The sequence below is a fragment of the Rhinolophus sinicus genome, chromosome 8 (genome assembly GCF_057876585.1).
Source record: "Rhinolophus sinicus isolate RSI-liver-muscle chromosome 8, RSI-T2T, whole genome shotgun sequence".
Taxonomy (NCBI): Eukaryota; Metazoa; Chordata; class Mammalia; order Chiroptera; family Rhinolophidae; genus Rhinolophus; species Rhinolophus sinicus.
In genome coordinates this window covers 60,574,703-60,595,708 of record NC_142508.1, presented here as the reverse complement: position 1 = coordinate 60,595,708, position 21,006 = coordinate 60,574,703, and the positions used below count along the sequence as shown (strand labels likewise).

The 21,006-nt window shown below is 40.4% G+C and overlaps 1 protein-coding gene across 1 annotated transcript in view; it reads right to left on the bottom strand.

Annotated features, from left to right (window-relative positions):
- The window catches only part of GLG1 (golgi glycoprotein 1), a 103,969-nt gene that overhangs the window by 6,858 nt on the left and 76,105 nt on the right, over positions 1 to 21,006 (bottom strand). Inside the window, exons 9-25 of the mRNA XM_019710346.3 lie at positions 20,552 to 20,673; positions 18,969 to 19,070; positions 17,175 to 17,328; positions 15,380 to 15,517; positions 13,090 to 13,176; positions 11,707 to 11,769; positions 10,910 to 11,023; positions 9,739 to 9,827; positions 8,667 to 8,784; positions 7,502 to 7,594; positions 5,798 to 5,935; positions 4,360 to 4,483; positions 3,523 to 3,665; positions 3,238 to 3,339; positions 2,208 to 2,315; positions 730 to 850; positions 70 to 176 (exon numbers count right to left, since the gene is read on the bottom strand). Of these exons, the coding sequence (XP_019565905.3) occupies positions 70 to 176; positions 730 to 850; positions 2,208 to 2,315; positions 3,238 to 3,339; positions 3,523 to 3,665; positions 4,360 to 4,483; positions 5,798 to 5,935; positions 7,502 to 7,594; positions 8,667 to 8,784; positions 9,739 to 9,827; positions 10,910 to 11,023; positions 11,707 to 11,769; positions 13,090 to 13,176; positions 15,380 to 15,517; positions 17,175 to 17,328; positions 18,969 to 19,070; positions 20,552 to 20,673 (1,923 nt within the window). The remainder of the gene's footprint in view (positions 1 to 69; positions 177 to 729; positions 851 to 2,207; positions 2,316 to 3,237; positions 3,340 to 3,522; positions 3,666 to 4,359; positions 4,484 to 5,797; positions 5,936 to 7,501; positions 7,595 to 8,666; positions 8,785 to 9,738; positions 9,828 to 10,909; positions 11,024 to 11,706; positions 11,770 to 13,089; positions 13,177 to 15,379; positions 15,518 to 17,174; positions 17,329 to 18,968; positions 19,071 to 20,551; positions 20,674 to 21,006) is intronic.

Here is a 21,006-nt window from a genome sequence, read left to right as displayed (position 1 = left end):
AAGTATCCTGAAGAGATTGGGAAACTGACAGAAGAGATGGCCACTTCAGGAGATTGTCTTGGTCATTACCTTTGCTGCATAACTCCACATTTCAATCCGGTCATTGAGGCGTTTTTTGCACTCAGGTTGTAGCCTCACCCGCTTATCCTCCAGGGCCTCCATGAGGCAGGACATTTCTGTGGAAGGGAAGGGATATAAAGAATCTGAAACCATACAGAAGAATTTCTGTAAGGTTGGGGAGAAGGGTATCTAACCACCAGAGAATTCAGATCTGTAGGCTAAACAAAGTTAAACCCATTCTAGGAAACTTGATCCAAGATCTAACACAGAGAATAATGATATTTAACTTCCAAGGTCAGCTGTCCAGAGTCTCTCTTAAAATCTCTTATTTTTACTGGGCACGCATGACTCAGAAACAACTTTACACCTGCCCAGGTTCTACCTCACATAGAGCCTGTGTATTGAGCCCAATGTGGCCACAGGGGAAGCTGATGAAACTGTTCCAGGTTGGACAAGCTGGGGAAGAGGGCCATACGACGGCTTAGGATTCTGACAGGTCACAGTTAGATCAGTTCAAACTTGCAGGATTAGTCCTAAGTTTATTTTGCCACAAAGGCCTAGTTCCAGCATCAAACAGGCTCCCAGAGTAGCTGCAATTGATGCCTCAGAGAAAGGCTTTGCTCCTCCTAAGACAGTTCAGACAGGATCAGAGTGAATACAGTGACTTACGACGCCCTCGGCCGGGGGTTATGGCAGCACAGTGGTGTTTAATGTCCAGGGCACAAGCTGTATGAAGAACTGGGTCCACAAAGATGTCTGCTTTGCTTTCCTTCAGCATGTTTAACACTTCCTAGGAAGGGAACATCATCACAGAGAGAGCTTTTACAGAGGAAATGCATCAGGTCTGTTGTCTGCAAATACTTTAGATACAAACAAAAAAGTCAAGGAGGGAAGGCTGAGGGTTAACGATAGAGCCTATTCCGAGATAGGCAGTAAGTGGTGATGATGCAAAGAATACAGATCTTTAGCATTCAATTTAATTCAATGAATACACTTGGGGAGCTAGTATATGCAAAGCTGTTTGCTAAGCAAAGCAGGTGATTGTAAGATCAGACTTGGGTTTTTGGCATTCTGGTATGCTGTATTATTAAATATTAAATATTAGTATTGGTGTGATAGTTATTCTGTTATTTTAAGAAGTGTGAAAATGTGATATTTGAAAATCAGAGTAATATGCTATATGAAAATTCCCAAACAAAGGTAAATATCTGCAAAATGTTTCACTTTACCTTCCTTATCCTCAAAAGGAAAAAAGAATTGACAGAGCATAATGTTACTGCAAGAATAATTCTTATTTGAATTTTAAAAAGTTCTGAACGAGAGACATATAAACATAATAGAACTGAAACCAACTCTGCAGACCCTCCAATTACACATGATGAAATTACAGGAAGTAAAGACAGGCTGGAAATGCTTTCTTAAATAAAAATTAGTTTGCTCTCAATAGAAAGACTGTAGTCCCTGTAAAACAACAACAATAAAAAAAAAAACTCCCCCAAAACAAAACTCAAATATTGTTCAAAAAGTCCTCCTTAAAGTTAGATGGGACCATTTGATGGTAAAGGAAAATAACTATATTTAGCTTTTAGTGAACTCAGATCATGAGAAACTAGAAACATTTCTAGCAGATGAAAATATTTGCATACAGTATTCACATTGACTCACCAAGGACATCACTGAACACTTTTCAAAATAAGATAAAGCTTCTTAAAAAAAGATCAAATATATTATTCGATTTTCAATTTTGCAAGATAATGTATGCTTAGCTGTCATATTTTGATAAATTTGTTTTTATTGATGTTTCTGAAATGAATTAAATTTTTAGTTTCATTGATTTTTATGAATGCAGTAGTACACTTAATGGTAATATTGGAATTGACATTTGGCGTTGGTATTGCATTCAGAGTGCCCTTTAAACAATGGTTTAGTCATGGAAATGAGACATTCACAAATAATTAGTACATGTAAAAGAATATTTAAGTTATAGATGATTAATGGTCAAGAACCAAACTAAAGTTTGGTAAGAGGGAACATAGAATTCTAAGAAGGAAGGTTTAGATTTTATTACTAAAAATGCAGACTATAGCATTAAAAGGCAAAAGGAGAGAAAAGCAAGTGGGGGGAAAATGGTGATTGATGGTGATTACCCTTTTACACATTTCCGTTTTGATTTTGAGCAGGTTAACTTTGAGACACTCCTCTACTTGACCTGTCTGCTCCTGGGCTGCTGCTTCTTCAGCACATAGATTGGAGATCTGTTCAGGAGACACACAAAAAACAAGGCCACCCTGCTCTCACCAGGAACTTTGGTCACTGTAATAGGCCAATACGGTGATCCTCCCACACAAGTGCTTGGGGCTCTTCTCAAACAGATTTCTGGTGGATTTCACTTCCCTCCCTCCAGAACGAGAAGCCAAACTCCGTTTCCTTTCATAAGGACTGACACAAAGTCAGTGCACGTATCTTTATGTTGTCAACCCTAAGACTTGAGTCAGATTATCTCAGGACTGGTCACAAAGGCTACTTACTCCTCGATTCCACAGGAGGAAGGTTTTACAGCTACGTAAAATACTAAAAGCAAATGCTTGACATTTAAGGAGGTTCAGGGTCAACCCAGACTCACAACTTAGAAATACACACACACACACACACACACACGTTCTGAAACACAGCCTACAACACAGACTAAAAATTTAACCTTCTTTGAACAGCTCTGAGTAAGCTTCTTTGAAATATTTTGAGCCATGATCCCCAAAAGCTCACCCATGTTGAACAAGGTTCTCCACATGGCCTTTTCTAGCTAGGAGATCAAATAATTTCCAAGGACAGGCACTTCTTTAGAGCTATAATGGGAGATATTCTAGCTTTCTGACAAGTCTTAGGGGTGTTCTGGGTTGACAATCAGAGTATGGAGAAGGGAAGAACAAACTATATGTAGATATAGTAAGAGAATGCTCTTAATAGAGAAATACGGAACCAACATTGTATAGTGACAGGGCTGGTGCCAAGTCTAATTCAGTGTTACAGAGAACCAGGAATTCAGACAATGGAGAGCCTAGAAGATGGGACTTCAATTAAGCCTGGAGTCAGGGCTTAGGGAAAGAGTAAAGAACTTTTCTCCAATAAAACCTCCTCTGACCAGCTCAGTTCACAAGCAGTTTCATCCCCAAATCCTACCTCATCTGAGCAGTGCAGCTGGAGCTGAGGATCGAGTCGGTAATCCAGAGCAGACTCCTGGATAATAATCTGGATCTGGTCTTCGCAGTCTGAAGAGAGGCGCTGTACGTGACAAAAGGAAAATATGTCCGCCTATTAGACAACTTCAACTTTTTATTTGGCCCCTGGCTTGGGGAAAAGGCTTTGGGAAAGTAGGAGCAAGTTAAGGAACTTCCAAAATAAAAACTGCCAGGAATAGCGGTGGCTACATAAGTACACCTATGTGGAGAGCCCAGGCCAGTTTACCTGGTCAGCATATCTCAGCTTGAGGCAAGAGATGACTTGACCTTCTAGCTCCGAATCATCCTTGGCCTTGGTCAGGATCCCGTGACAGAACTTAGGAATGTCAGCTTTACAGGCTTTCCTCAGCACAGGGTTTAAGCGGTAATCTAGGGCAGAAAATAAGTACATGAGAAAATATTCCAACTGGATTCACAATTTTTTAGAGATCCACCTTCCAAAAAGGGGTGTATTAAATCAATGACCACAAATAAAACACTGATTTGTTTATTCACTAAATGTTTACCGAGCCCTCACTATATTGTTTCTAATCAAATTTGGTGCAAGTGTAGATGTGGTGACCCTCAGAAATCCTTCTCATCTGCAGCAGCTCTGCAGGGTCTTAGGAGACCGATATTTTAAGCAGTTTTCACAAAAACCAAGCAGACATCAGCAACCTTTCACATACCAGCTGTTCATGAAAATACTGACAACAAAACAGCCAACTCACCTTGTCCATTGAGTACCAGGTCTTGCAACTCCTCTGTTCTAAAACAGATTACCCATATATTCTGCCACATGGAAGAAGTTTTATTAAATCTCTAGAATTTTCAAGAACTCTAGCCCTGATTTTTATTGTACGTCCTTCAACAGTAGTTTTCTATTTTTTCAGCCTCTTCTTTCCCATGACTTTCATTCCGTTCTTCTGGGTACTATTCAAGGAAGGAGTAAGTCATTTTGCTTACATCCAGGCTCTCCCTTAAAATTCCCAAGCAACAAAGCCCCTATAGTTCAGTTAAGTAAGTACATGCCCACTTCACTCTATTTAAGCATGGAACCAGGAAAACCACGCTGAGACGTTACCTGTGTTCTGGGTAATCTGGCGCTTGGTTATCATCTGTTTGCATTTGGGATCCATCAATTCGCTGTTTTTATTTTGCTTCAGGCATTGCAGCATGGTTTTGGAATCTGCTTCTGGACAGAACCTCTGCAAAGAATCAAAGTTTTATTAAAAAAAGCTATCCAAATATGGCAATTACCATCACCTGTATCACTCTTATTGAGGAGCTTATGACAGCAGAAGTTTGAAGGTATCACTTGGTACAAGAGAAAGGCTAAGCACTCGGCCTCAAGTTCCCTGTTCCTTACCTATTCTCCATTGTAGTTCTTACACTTCTTTCTCTCACCTCACTGTTTCCTACTTGGCATAGCATTGATTCCCTACCTTCATGCTATGTTACATTACAGGGCATCTCATGAGCTTAAATGTTATTTAAGCATGAATATAACAATGGACCAGGTGGCCATGTAGCCGTCAAGCCCTATCTACCCCATCCCAATGGGAGACTTAGGAATTCCCCACTAACCAATGTGAACAGGAAGTGTGGAAAGGACCCGCCCGGTTCATCCCTTAACTACAGGGCTAGCCCCTGTACACTTGCTAGTGTCCTTGAAGTCAGAGCTCCATTTTGGACTAGAGTTAAACTCCATCTCTATCTGTTGATTATAGTCTACTGACATCTTCATATGGGGATGTGGATTGCTGATTGATTTTTTAATAAAGTGACAGAAATCTTACCTCAAAAAATTCCCTCAAATCAGAGCCTGACGCTTCCACTTTTATAGAGGACTCAATTCTACCAGGCCCAGCTAAAGAGACTTCTAACTTCCATAGTACTCTTTGGGACTTACTTGATAGGGTGAAAAGTAGCATTTTATTTTAAAGAGAAGCTGAAATAAGGGGTCAGAACCTTAAGTTTAATGTGTTTGTATATACGGATCAACCCAGTGCCTGACACCTCGGCTATCATCAGCCCTGCTGCAGAGAGAATGTTCACTGCAGAAGTGAATGAAGCAAAAGAACTTACAGACAAGCCTTTCGATTGCGGGGGACGGATGACTAGGACATCTGATGGTGGCTTTCTCAGTCAGCAAGCACTCAATGCCCCCACGACCAATCATTTACTCATTGGATACCTATTTACTGGTGGCCTAGGTCAAAGTGAGGTCAGTTATCTTAGCTCAGTGGCTCTCAAACTTGAGCATGCATCAGAATCAACTGGAGGGCTTGTTAAACTCCACGCCCAGAGTTTCTGCTTCAGGAGATCTGGGGTGGAGCCCGAGAATTTGTAGGTTCCTAGGTATGCTGATGCTGCTGGTTTGGGACCAGACTTTGAGAACATCTTAGCCGTATAAAGAGGTTGAAATGGGAAGATTACATGAATTTGTTCTGACATTTAAAGAAGTTTATGCTGGTAATTTTACTTACCCTGTGCTCAACCCTTGGGTTTGGACCCCTTACCTTTATCATCTGTTTGCAGACTCTCATGAGCGTATAATCTAGCTCTGGGTCCATCATTTCTGTCTCCTGCAGCTTAAAAACTTTCTGGTGGCAACGGGTACTTAGCTGCTTCTTGTTTTCTTTCAGACATTCAATAATCTAGGGTGTAACAGTTATGGTCAAGTTAAGGGGTGTATCTGGGATTGATAATCCATGTAGTTTGACCGAAGCATTCAGATTTTAGTGCATCTCCCATTTTTCTATCCAAATACCTTCCATTGCTAATTCCTAGGTAATAGGAATCAGGTCTTCCTCCCCAAGGAGAATTACATTTATAGATTTACAACTTCAGAGCTAGTAGCAAACCAAACTGAATAAGAATAATGGATGAATAGCAGGCTGTACTAAACTCTAAAGGGAAGGAAACCATCTCAGGATTCCTGGTTTGTTTTGCCGTCTAGAGCCGTTCCTTGTCAAGATTCCCTCTGGAGCACACGTGGCTCTCTGCCCTTCCCTAGAGTGATAACCCTGACTAGGCAATAGGCACAAGCTAAGACGATCAGTCTAACTCACCACTTACCACGTGAGAATACAGCATTAGATGCCAGGTATGAATTAGACCCAGTCCTCACCCCTGCTGAATACAGTCTCACAGGGCAAACTTATAGAAACACATAACTACAATAAAGAAGATGAGTGGAAACAAGCATAAAGTCCATAGGATAGATTTTAAGATAGTGAATTAAGTATATCCCGAAATCTCCCCTTCCATCTGTAAGTGATGAAGGAAGCAGATGGGAAGCTGTAGAAGTTAGGGCTACAGCATAGTCACAAAATGTCTATGAAATCTTCAAAGGACAACCAAGAATCACCAAATATCTGAGTGCAAAAAAGTAATCAAGCAACTAAAACATATATTTAATACCCTCAGAACAATAAAGGAGGAAATGGTAAACAAAAATTAAAAATAGGTAGTTATGAAAAGAACCAATTACAGGTCTTAGAAATGAAAACTGAAGAAAGATATGAATTCTGAGACTGAAAGAGACAACCAGAATAAAGCAATCAAAAACCCATACCTAATTAAATCAAAGTGAAATTACGGATGATTAATGATAAGGAGAAAACGCAAAGAGAGTTTCACTGCACAGATAGGAGAATCAGATTGACATAAGACTTTGCATCAGAAGCAGTAGATACAAGAAGACAGTGAAACCATTATCTCACAGGAAAGCACTGTGAGAGCGCCTTGAACTAGAAGAGGTAGCTGAATCACTGGGAGAACATTAAAAAAATAAAAAAATAAAAAATCGCTTGCTCTTCATTCCTGATGATTCTGGGTAGGGCCCTGTTTCATGTATTTAAAAAAACTTCCTAGGTGATCCTTGTGTGACCTTTAGTTAAGAACTTCTGTGCAACTGGAACACAGTGAGGGAATAATTAATTTTGGAGGTGCAGGGTGTTGGGAAAGCTATAGAGAGGAGGAGGCATTTGAAGGATCATTAAGAGGTTATTAGGTAGACAAGGTAACCTGAAGGAAGGAAGAGAATAAACAGGAGACAAAGAGGAATGCAGGTGAAGAACTTTGGGAAAAGTCTGGTGTAGCTGAAGAGATGATTAGGCTGGATAGGGTGTGAGGAAGCCTATCCCACCAGCAAAGAATTAATTATTAAAATGTTACCTTAACATTACTTTTATAATTAAAAAATAACAACAAGACGTTACCTGAGCATTGCCATATTGCACTGTGGAACAATAGTTCTTGATGTCACTCTTACAGGCCTCATGCAGATCTGGTTCCAGACGGATGTCTTCTGTCTGCAAGAGAGGGAACCAGTACGGAAAAGAGAGGTTATTCTAAGCTGGAGATGTCAAATGTCCTACACACTTATTTATTGACTGACTCTTGTCTGGTAACCACAAAACATCTGCACAGCAAAGTGGCAGTAGAGTGGCCGCTGCAGTAAAAGAACTGGGATTTAGTTTCAGTTCTGCCACTAACTAGCTACATGGCCCTGGGCTTTCTTTGCACAATGAAATGGTACCATTTACACCAACCCCTTCACAGGACTGCTGTGAGATAACATGATGTGGAAACCACTATAGAAAGTTAAAACCATTATATAAATGTAGGCTTCTACTTTTATTATTATTATTTAACTGAAAGGTAGGTTCAAAACTAGGGACCCCAAAGTCTCAATTATAATAGGACATTTAGGCCAGCTCCCTAATTATCACTAAATCACTACCACTACATGTGAAAATCTGGTAAGGCAACTTTTGTGATATTAATGGTAGTTGGTGTTCATTACTAAGTTTTTGCTTAGACTGAGATGAAATAAGTATGATTCACAATACAAAACATACTAAAAATATTTTTAGCTGTTTTTTTTTTAACATGGTTTGGGCTTAACCTCTAGGAAGTTTCCCCTTGTTGTGTACACTGTGGCTGATTTCCCAATATCCATTTCACCTCAATGATCAGTCAGCTCGTCAGTGCATGGCACGCCCCTGGACGCTGCTGTTGACCAGGGAGTGGGCACAGATCTTAAACTGACACAATCAAATTGAAGGGAGGATCTTTTTTTCACGCTGCAGATTGATTTTGGGGCAGGTGGCCCAGTTATTGCAGGCAGCCATCATGAGGGAAACTGGCTTTAGGATGAAGCTGGTGCAAGGATAGCAGGATGAAAAGGGAGAGACCCTTGATCCTTGAGGACACTGCTGATGCAATGATTGTATCGCATGGTTACAGCTAGTCTTACTCTGGACTCCCAGTCACGTGCGGCAAAAAATATTTTTCTCGTTCAATTGGCCCTCTCCCCTGCCCCACATTTTATTCTCCGCCCCGGTGGTTTCTGGGCTGTGAGGCTCTGGCACGAGGCATTACCATCTCCAGCTCCTCCACACGCAGCTGCTTGCGGCACTTCAGGGACACCCTGTGTTCCTTGGCTTCTTGCAGAGTGTCGTTGCGCACGGTGGTGCTCAGGCAGATCACCACGTCCACTCTGCCACAGAAAGGAGAAGACTGAGACTGGATGGAGTCACATGAGGTCAGATGGCCGAGAGCTGGGCTGCGATAGTGGCAACACCACCTCCCAGAACGCATGACCCCCTTTACCACGCTCCTGAACGTCCTTCCTATAAGGTTCACTGTGTTTTTGGAGCTCTAAAAGCAGCACTTTGACTGTATATGTCATAAAAGTTGGGTCACAGCCCTGAATGTTGACTATATTCCTGATTGGCAGGGAGGCCAGAGAGGCGACATGTATGCAATGACAGTTCAATACTTGTTTTGTTAAAAACGTGACCAGAGAAGAATGCTGCTCTTAACTCTGGACTGTGTCTTTGATGTAGTGTGAAACTCATTTCTGAAAAGTACAGGAACCTGAGCATAATAGGAACTTGTCATATATGAGAGGAAATGTATTCTATAAACAGGCCTTTGCAAAGAGTGACATGGAAAGATTTGGGCAGCTATGCTATGAGAGCTCATCACTCTCCTCTAAGATGTTATTCTTAAATGAATAAAGTTTTTGTTTCATCACTAGATCTCTAACTCATTAAAAACCTCTGCTCCTTCCCTGAAGAGGCAACATATGGAGTTATGTTGGGAGCAATTCAGCTAACCTCTTGTATTCACATTGCAATTTGCTCCTCTAAGTACACAATCTGTGTCTGCTTCATCAGTTACATAGCGTGAACCTGGAAAAATTAAAAATGCTCCTTTAGCCTATAGGCTTTTCCATATCAGAACTACCAGTACCAGTTGTGGTTTTTAGCAGCTATAAAGATGATGTCCAGACAATCTGAGTGTTTGGCCACACAACCGATGGAGTGTGCAGGAGACCCCAGGGCTAATACTACCAGACAGCAGAAGGCCGCCTGACATCTTGGCTATTCATTCAGTAGCTAAGAGGGACTTCAGAGAAACAGAATGAAATCAACTGAAAGCTACATACTTCTTCTTTATGTTGGGGCAAAGTTTCAACACATCTTCCTTGCAGGCCATTTTAAACTTGTAGGAGAACCGAAAATCCTTCATCTGCACCTAAAAATGATGGTGAGAAAGAAGATCAGAAGCTCTGTGGCAAGTTCTAACCAGCAGTGCTGGGTGACACGGTGTTCACATGGTGTGCAGAAGCCTGTTTTCTAGGCCCTGCACGACTTGCCCTGTCTCTTGCAGGCTTCATGACCTGCCGACCTTCCCATTCCTCCCTCTGCTTCAGGCAAACCTGTTCCCTGCCATTCCAATTACACGCATGCTATTCCCTCAGCCAAGTGGCCCCTTTTCTCCCAGATCTCCCCATGGTTTGCTCCGTCACTACCTTGCATTTCTATTCAAATACCTCCTTCTGAAGTCCCTTTTCTCCTTCACCTGTCAGCCCTTCATTGCTTTATTTTTCTTCATAGGCCCACCTGAGACTGTATTTACTTGTAAACATGTTTTGTGTCTTTCTCGTACTAGAACATAGTCGACAGGGCAGGGTTTGTCTGTTCCACCACTGTCTCCTGGAGCCTGCACTCTGGAGGTCCTCAATACTATTTGTTAAAGGCTATCTGCCCTGAGAAGAGGGCAATTTTACACAGATGCCTGCATTTTGTCCTAGAAGGACATGCTTGCTTTACCAGAAATATTTCTTCAGACAGGTGGTAATTATGACGAGCATGGTTTAACCTTCTTATTCAAATGCCAGACTTCGGTAGTATGATTTAAAAGAAAAAAAGGCTAAGAGTCCAGTGCATTGATACATATTTGGGCCATTGCAATGAACAGTAACACAAAACAGCAGATCCCACTGTTACTGTACAAGGAAAGGCTAAAATACCTTGTCAAAGCAAGTGACGTTCGTGAAGCAGGCAAGGCCCGTTTACCTGTCTCTATCCCCACTGGAGGGCATGCTCCCTAAGGGTATGAACTATGTCTTATGTTATCATTGACTTTCCAGGAGCCTAACAAAGTGTCTGGCCATAGTAGACAAAAACCACATTTCTTGAGAACAAATCAAAATAAGACATATATTTGGAAAAAAATGACTTTTCACAGGAGGTGCTCTGGTGTTCTGAAAGAGGAAGGGATTCAATAACCACCCAAGCAGCCAAGACAGGAAGAATTTGCCAGGTGTTACTGACCAGCTGGAAATGGGTGACTCCAATGGCACACTTTTCATTCATGTCCTTCTGGTGTTTGTTCTGTATCAGACACTCCATCAGGTCCCCAGAGTCTATCTGGTTATCTGCCACATCCTGGGGAAGACAAAGCACATTTACCCTTCATCTGTAACAACTAATGAAAAAATCCTGCACCCCAGTCCATGGAAAATGCAACCAAGACTGATTCTAGAGCCTTCGCAAACAAGGTACCAAATATTAAATTATGTCAAAATAAGACTGAGAAACTGCAAGGGATAAACATTTGGGGAATACAATACACACGCAAGTCGCCCTGCATGCAGCTCCGACAGGAACATGGACATGCTGTGCTTTCACTCCTTTCCGCAGTGATGCGGAACAATTTAGATAGTTCAATAAGTTAATAAAGTAATAGAATTCACTCAATACTCAATATTGAAGTACAAGGAGAGAGTTGGAAGGGGAAGCCGCTATTACTGCTAACAAACGCTGGGCTGATGTATGGGAAGCAACTTAGCCATGCTAGTGAGGGCTTCCCACTTCCCTCTTTTCTTAAAAAGGGCATCTCAACAATTGTTGCTCACCACATATCTGGGTACCTCAAAGGATAATCAAATAAAGTTTCCCAGGATGGTGGCACCCCTCTTGATTCTGTTTACATCTTTAACTTCTCAAAGTTGACTATCGCTTAGGAGTAATGTATGCTGAAGACAGAGATGAGTCTGACACACTTGCGGGCCAGAGTCCCAGTAAATTTGGTTCTATTTCTAATCCTTGTTTCTCCAGACATCACTTACGTGGCAAAAGTTCTGAATTATGGGCTCACAGGCTCTCATCAGCAAGGCTTCTATTTGAATATCCTGTAGAAGATTAAATATATTAATTCTGCCTTAGAAAGAACCAAGGGTGGAGATAAGAGCATTTTCCTTCTCTGAATCAGTAGCACCTGACAGGCAAATAATCTAATATGTACATTTGGAAACTACTCTAATCTTTAAGTTAGGAAGCCCCAGCACAGACAGAACTGCACCTCCACTATACTTCGAAAGACAAGTTTTCTAGAAGCAGATGCAGAATTAAGATCAGTGGGGAGAAAAAACATTTAACAATACTAGAGTATAAAGCCTTTCAATTTTTCCAAAAAGCTGAGCAGTTCAAAATGAACATAGGGGTAACTGACATCTATCTTTAGTTTCTAAGCTCCTAACCCAGATCGCTGTCCTCTAATCAAATGATAAACCACTGCCTCTGGGGAACATACACTAAATGCCTTTAAGCAGAGAGTAACCCCTGTATAGCACTAGTTGCTGAAGTAACATTTTCCTTTAAAGATTTACACACCCCAGAATGTCCTCATAAGCCCACAAGGACAATGAGAATGGGAGAGGAGATGACAGAAGATGAACAATGGCAATAAACTTTTGAAAAATAGAAAGCAAAAGACAAACAGAAAAAACACAAAAGAACAACTGGCTGAGAAACGTGATTTTATATACTGCCAATTTTGACAATTCAAATTGTTCTAAAAGACTTATGATAAAAATAAAAAAAGAAGCAATTCCCTGTTTCCCTGATTTCTGCCCCCACAAGCCAATTTTAACATTTTTAGCTGTCTCCTCCTCAGTAATAATGTCTGCATTTCTAAAAAGTATGCCTATGCTTATGAGGTTTTTCTACTTTCATTTTTTAATGTTTTAGTGGGTTTCAGGATGGAACAGGATAAACACATGTATTCTATCTTCCATGTTTAACTGGATATCTTAGGCTTTTACTTTATTAAACACAAAAACATTACCAAATTACCTAATTGAAAGAGCTAAAGGTAAAAGAATAGGAATGCTTAGGTTATTCTTGAATGTGATTAAAAGATTTAAAGTATAGTTGCTATCTTTTCTTAAAGGAGGAAAAAGGGGGGAAAAGTTCTAATCACTGTGATAATTCTAATTTACGAAGAAAACCAAAGGGCTAAATGTATAGAGTGTTTTACTGGAGAAATGAGGAAAGGTGTTCAGGAAGCATCACAATATTCTGCTTTATAAAGCAAACAGATAAAATCTGACGAGGTTTCTTTTGTTTTACAGAGAATCTGTACTCTCAAAGGGTCTAGAAACAGTAGAACCAAGAAAAAAGGAAAGGCTGCTGCCAGGGCACTCTCCTTCTGGGAGCTGCAGACTGCTTACCTCAGATTCTAACTCGGTGAGGTTGCTGACTATATCTCTGCACTCTACAGCCAAGTCATCAAGATGGTCCTGGAGGCACTCAAGCTCCTGCAAATAAAAAGGCAATCCCTTGGCATTGGTCAAATTATACAAATGATCAAGGGAAGCTGAGATAACAGTGTCTACTTCCTTGTCAGTGGTCCTCCTCCTTTTTGTTTTCTTTTTAAAACAATCTCACTGAACAGAATACTAAAGCTTTATTTGATTTCCCAAACTGGGATAGTTTAAGAGATAACTGATGTAACAGGGTGGTTAAGAGGGTCAAGAGGGTACAACGGCCAGGCAAATCCTCCAGAAGTCCAACAAGAATCAATGTTCAGGTGTCCTCAGAGTCTAAAAATGTTATCTGGCCTTTCATTCCATCAACACCCTGCCATTCCATTTTCCCCCTGTGTTTTGATAGTCTTTGCCTTCCATTTTAAACCTGTATTTTGATAATGATCATTGGACAACAAATTAATAGTGAAAGACATGGAATATTTTAAGACTCTTTATGGGAAAAGTACGGTGGGACCCAGGATCTTAAACACAGCATAGAGCTGACAGTTCCTGCAAGCAAATCTGGATTCCAATCCTACCCCACATACAAGGATCCTCTGCAAGACAAGTGAGTACACAAGGTATCTAAAAACTATCTTGTCTGGGCTTTGGAAACAGCTAGAGCTACCTTGTAGCATCAGTCTATTACTATTTCTCTTAGAGATTTCGAGGTTTTTAAGTGTGACATCAGCTCACCTTCCCAAAGCACATTTCTCATCAAAGGTCTCTATTACCAGATCATTTTAACTTGCTGACTATTCTGCAACAATCTGTTTTGAAATTAGAATGGGAAGGGAGAAGGGTTGCAAAAATTGTACAACCCTAAAGGAAAATGCACAAACCTTTTGGGAGTAAGATAAATGGCTAAGGGCAAAATCCCATTCACAGAATCCTTTCCTAAGTTAAGCTTCACAGCCATGGGCTGCACTGCAGTACAGCTTCCTCAGTGCTACTTTACAGGAGGGTATGAAATGAAACTGTTTCCTAGGATTCTGTATGACCATATCCCTTGTTGCATTCAGAGAGGCAGCAGAAAGCAGCACAATAGGCATTTTCTAACAATAAACTCAATAGAACTGCAGCAGGTCCAGGAAGGGAACTGCTGAAAATGGTATTTTCAGGCCCAATAGATATGTGTAGGCAGCCATATTGTTTCTTAAAAATGTCCAATTCTTGCACATGTCACTTTTTAATAGTTTAATCCCAGAGGGCGTTTTGGAATAGTACAAGTGGAACCTGGAAACCTGGGTTCATGCCTTGTTCTAGTATTAAAGGGGCTTTAAAGAAGCAGCTTGGTTTCCTGCCTTAAAATAGAAGACAAGCTACCCTCCTACTTAGTTTGATAGAATGCAGTAATGTATCTTCTTCTGCTCCTCCTTCTCCCCCCACCCCTCTTTAAAAAAAAACAAAATTAGGCACAAAATCCTAAGGAACCATTCATGGCATGCATGTAATTCTTGGGGGCTGCCCCTTCTCTACACTCTCCTATATGGAGAGGTTAATATAATGGAACGAATGCCTGGCTAGGATTAGACCTGAGTTTTAGGTAAGGAAGTCCATACACTTCACTTCTCTGAGCCTCAGTTTTGTCAATTATGAGATGGAAAAAATCATTCCATTCCTGCATATCCTACAGGACAGTCATAGGGCCTGCACACTGCCCACGCACAGCAGTATTTATATATATAATGTATGTATGTCTATGTATACCTTGCCTTCCCTCAGAAGGGCTTAATGTGGTTATAAAAGTGAGAAAAGAAAAAGGCAAGATAAAATGAATTAAAAATGAGTAAAAAAGAGGAAAGAAAAGGAAACCATGTTAAGGAAAGTGGGATGGAGTCAGTAGCAGTAAGTTAGTACACAGAATGCCTACCATAAGATCTTACATACTTGCTACAGGCAGGCCATGCCTTTGGCTCTAGGCTTTCCAAGAGGTAACACAAAGAGGGAAAATGATCAATTACAAAATACAGTAACCATAATATAAAAACAAACTAACTGCTTAGGAAAAGCACAATTATTCCTGATATAGAGACCAAAGAGAAAAATTTCCTCAGGATTTCTTATGGAAAGAACATCAAATAATGTAACAAATCATGTCTGTGAAGTAAACAGAGATGGATTTTATGGGGTTTGTGCTCCATATAAAATGTTAATCATGAACTTTATTATTATAATTACTGTAAGATAAATGGGTAGTTATGTCACCTACCTGTCCAGACTCTGTTTTTTCACTGCACCATTTCCCCAGATCAATCAGGCACTTATCCTGGAGGGCAGGATCCAGCTTAACATCCATGGCACGTTGGTGGAGGATCCTTTGGACTTCAGCTCGGCACTCCCGTGACAGCTACAAGAGAAAGAACAAGCAAAATACTTTCAAGGTACCAAAGCCCAAACAAAAGCCACTAGATGATGTCAGGAAACTAACAAATAACTTTATACCTTGAATCTCTTCCAGAATAAGAATTAAATGTTCTAGGAAGGCTTCTAAAAACCCCAGACTCTTGGAATGAGATTATACGCTTGGCATATTCTAATATACTATATGAAGCAACATCCTTTTCTCAGGGCATCCTGAAAAAGCGAACTGCATTTGTTCAGATTAGGTTAGAGGGTTTTTTTACTCCATGAATGTAGAGTACAATGCTGGGTCCAATTCTAGACCCAGAATACACACGAGTCAGGAGAACTGAGTTCAAATTTACCTAAACTCAGAAAAAGCGAGCAACAGTAGAAGCAACAGTTACCATAAGTCAGAACCAGACTCTTCCAGATGGGTTAGAATTATCAGAGGGTGAAACAGATGGAAACTAACATGTTTGGAAGGGTTATGAGAAAGCTGTCACTGACAGGTACAGTTAATCTCTCCCCCTGAAAGGACCCACACACCTGAGGTAGGGGAAGGGGAATGGAGAGTAACTGCCCGATGGGCATGGGGTTTCCTTCTGGAGACATGGAAATGGTTTGAGAAGACAGAGGTGGTGGTTGCACAACTTTGTCAATGTACTGAATGCCACTGAAATTTTCTCTTTCAGATCGTTAATTTTATGTTATATGAATTTCACCTTAATTTTTAAAAGAAGTATATTTTTAAAAAAGACAGATTCCAGCTCTTTCTTCATTTGTAAGACAAGGAACCTCCTACTATAGTGACTACCAAGATGCCAGGATTTAGGAGCTCCGTGATTAATGAGCGACTCAGCATATGAAGAAAAAACTAACAATAAGTTCCTGTATTTTCTTACATAGTAGTATAAAAACTGGGTTAAGACTGCAGTAACTGAAGTATGACATTTCTTTACATCTGGGTCTCCTCATTCTGAATACTAAACTTAAACAGACTTTTGCATTAAGCTCGGAGGGGCATTTGTTAAGATGCATGTGGAATAATACCATCTCTATTTTCTGTGGCAAATGCAGGACTGAAATGCAATCGAATGCCTTAAAAAGGCCATCCTGGAGAGCAAGCAGTATGTCGGCATGGCAGCAGAAGGCAGTAAAAGTTGCCTGAGAGCCAAGTGCACACAAATATCCCAGAAAGAGGTGGCAATCAGGGCAGACAAATACCAAGAGGTTTCTGCTCCAAGTAGTGTACTGTGAGCAAGGCCTCATTAACAGAGGCATGATGTGTTCTGCTGCCAAAGGCAGAGCCTAAAACCATTTGTATCCTGGCTAAGAGCTTCTAATGGATCTTTTAAAGCTAAATAAAGTTAGGGCAACAGAATTTAATTGTCTATTTGTGAGTTAGATTTCGGTAATTTAAAGAAAAAACGGGAAATGTCCTGACTCACTTTGTTAAAAACATAAAATCAGAAGGAAAGAAGCCAGTAGAACAACTCTATGTACACTCACTGAATGAAGAAGTTTCTAGTAGTGCAGCAACCCTTCCCCACCAGATATACTAACTAAGTTTTCCTAGGACGACAGAAATTGGAACAGTATATAGCAAACTAATGAAAAAACCAATGATGGGGAGAAGAAATGAAGTCAACAGTGACACGTACCCTCCTGCCCTGTTCCTCAGTGCGGTAGGCATGTCTGTATAAGCAAGAGAACACAGCTCCGGGAGGTATGAGTTCACTGGTTTCATTCCAGCCGTGGGTGTGGCAAAGACGAGATGCATCTCCCTGGCACTTGCGGTACAAGACAGGGTCCAGCCTGGAAGGTTAAGAGTTAAAGGATAACCATCCTTACTACGCCTTTCCTTCTGACACACGCTAAGGGTTTTCACAAGGTTCTTGCTGGTGTAACAGACTGACAATCACCTCCAGGGCAGTGGAGACAGCAGGTAAGCAAAACTGTGTTCCTGAGTTTGTTCTTCGTGAGCACACAGTAGCCAATCTGTAGAAGTTTGTTAACCTTAATACGGAAGATTTAAGTTCTACCTCAAAGATGTTTTCTTGGCTATGTAAGGCACACATTACAGTAAGAGGCCCAACACTAAATGCCCTGGCTAAAATGAGAAGACAAGGGTTGTAGCAATCAGCAGGCAATTCACAACTTTGTACTCAACACTTTCTTCAAAGTATGAATGAAATTCAACCTTATCTGATATACTAGATTCAATAAGATCAGGAAATGTCAAGATAAAGAGAATCTCCCATTCACTTCCTTTCTAGTAAAACGGTTCCTCTTCTTTTTCCCACACAAGGTAAGGCAATTATAATTTTAGTTTACCTGAATATGCTTGTTGATTAAAAAAAAAAAATTTGACATTCAACTTTGACTCTGGAGACAGTGGATAAGGCAATGAACCTGCTGCTTCTCCAAATTTGACCAGTGATGCTTAATTGTGTCCACGTCATAATGTCAATTTGGGGGGAGGACTACTTGATGGGAGAGAGAGGCTAATATTTAGAGCAGTTTTTAATCCTGTGAAGCATCTTTTGATCATGGCTGAAGGAATTACAGAAGAGGAAAAATATGATTTTGTTACAGTAATAAAGTCAGTAACCTCTTGGTTATTCCGTTTAGATGCCTGAGCAAGCATGGGGAAATTCCCACTTTGCTTTTTGTAGTCTTTTCCAGAGCAAATTTGAGGGGACAGAAACAGAAACACATTGACTCTTTAGGTAATCTTTCTGGTGAAGTACGAGGGTAAAACCTATATTAATCACCAGAAAAAGTTAATGACCAAAGTGTAGTGGCTTAAATAACTGAATGAGGAAGAAGCTCAACTTGGGAAGCAGGAGCAGCAGCCTGATCTGGTACTGGCTGCTTTGGAGGTGGGAAGGGAAAACGACATGACAGAAGAGGGGATTGCAGCCAGTAATTATATTGATTCTACCGGTAATAGATCCTTGTCCTATTTTATCTCTCCCCCCCATTTTTTTGCTAACATGATGAGAAGAGAATCAAGTTGTCACTTACTGATAAGAGCCTCTTAAGATAGAATAAATTCAGTAATTTTGAATAGTTAAAGAAATAAAAGCAAATTCCCACATCCAGTGCCAATCAATAAAAATAAAAATGCACTATTATCTTCTTACAGACATATCTGAAAATGCTTATTCTGACCCAAAGGTGCTCAAATTCTTTCTAGAAAGGTATTTGTGGTATCAGAAACATTTGACCTGGACTTCCAAAGTAGCAATGCCTGGGGACAGACCTGCAGGGACTGCCTCTGCTTTTAGATACTGTTCTGAAGGCAAGAAAAGAGGTTTTCCAGGGGATTGGAGTATGTCAGCTATTCTAGAATTTAACAAATTCCTGCTGATTATTTCAAAAAATACAAGGGATACTGACTACACAGGAGAACAGGCTGAGGCTTACACTTATTCTGCCTTCAAAATACTCACTTCCAATCTCGGGAGATGAAATACTGTAGCTCTAACAGACGGTGTTCACAGTCTTCCACCATCTTCTCTGTGTATAAATGTTCCATCAGGCACGAGAGGATCCTGGGCATAAAACAGGGGAAATGGTAACAAGAGATAGAAGAGTTCTGACCACATGTTCAGAACTCACACATCAGTATTTCTTTGGTCTGTAGAAAATGTCATTTAGCTATTTTCTAGGGCAGTCAGGGACTTACTTTTCTGAGAATCGCTCAAATTAACTCACCCTGACAATGATTAGCCCTTCTATCAACTTCAGAGCCACTTAGGACGCACTTGCACAAGATCTGTGTGTAGCTGCTTTATTTTTAACTGTTTATTATGAAAATTTTCCAGCACAAACAAAAGGAAAGAATCATGTAACATCCACCTTCCCTTCCCATAGCTTTATCAACCTATGGCCAAGGTTGTGTTAACTTTATACCCCCTTGCGATATTTTGAAGCAAATCCCAGATACTACATTATCATTTCATTCTAAGTACTTCAGCATATTTCTCTATACTATGAGAATGCAGTAACATTATCTACCAAAAGAAATTAAATTTTAAAAATCCGTATTACGTAAGCTTTCAAAATTTTCCAATTATCTCATGCCTTTTTTACATGTTTGTTAAATCAGGACCCAGAAAAAGGTCCACACATTGCATTTAATTGATAGTATCTAAAATCTACTTCAATCTGCAGCAGTTCCCTTCTTCTTCCCTATCTGTTGTCCCCTTTATAGTCGATGCAGTTATTTTTATATTGGTAAATATACTTGATTAGTCTTCAGTGTGCTTGTCTGTCTTCTCCAACCACACAAAAAGCTTTAAGGAAGAATACCTTTCTGTAATCCCCTACCACAGCACGAACAGCAGGAGTGTATGTAGAGCAGAATGATGATAAACATGGACTGCTTTCATTTTACTGTTGCATACTGCCAGCTGTAGGCTGTAACGATTTTTGCAAAACAGGAAACCTGTTCTTACCTGCAGTCTAGTTTTAAGAGGTGTTTTCATATCATAGGGAATAAAACTAATGCATGGGATTCAAATACTTCATTATAGCATCTTATAGCTTTCCCAGATCCTGGATGCAGCTTCAGAGTTCATTTTGTCCATGATTATGCCTTCCAACCACCACATTTTGTTTTGTATTCCAATTATAATTAATTACTCTCTAATGATTATCAAGTAGCCAATGTATATGAGTCAATATAGAAACAGGATGAGAAGTATGGAGCCAAAGCATGTTGTCACTTTACCCTGAGCGTTTCTCTCTCTCATTTTATTTGCCCATTACATGGAATTACTCAGTGACCTAACATACAGGCCCGCTATACGCTCAGTCCCTGTCAACAAACATCATCACAATGCTGGATGTAGGTGTCTCTACATCATGGAGGAGGCAGAGACGAAGTCTCAATTCCCATTCTAGTTTTAACAGAAGTTGGTACGTGTTACTGTTTAACAAGATTCCAGTGAAGATGTTGAGGGAATGTTCCCTATGCTGCACTGCCAAATAAGATACAATATGGATAAATACCACAAACAAGATAACCTACATTGGGTCTCCGGATCTTATGTGTTTGCAGGCTGTCTGTATTACAGATTCACAAGCTTCATTCAAAGCTCTATCAATGCGGTAATCTGCACCAGGGTCAGTCTCCTGAATCAGTGTTTGAAGCTGGATTAAAAAAAAAATTAAGAAGGAAGAAAGAAAGTCACTTACATATCAGGGAAGAATAATGTCATCTCTTCATACAGTCACTCAGTCTGGTATATCACAGTGAACTCTTAACAAGGTACTACAAGTGCCACTGGCCAAGCTCAAGGCCTCTTGACAAATACTTTCCAACTGGTTTCTCTACGTTGATGGCAAGTTTTTCTGTTTAAGCCACTGTGGGGATTACTTGCCTACCAGTCTGAATCATCCCTGAACATTTGCAAAACAAAAGGTCTTTATAATATAAAGGCTGTCTCTTTCCTCATATCCGCCTACATATTAATCAGGTTACTA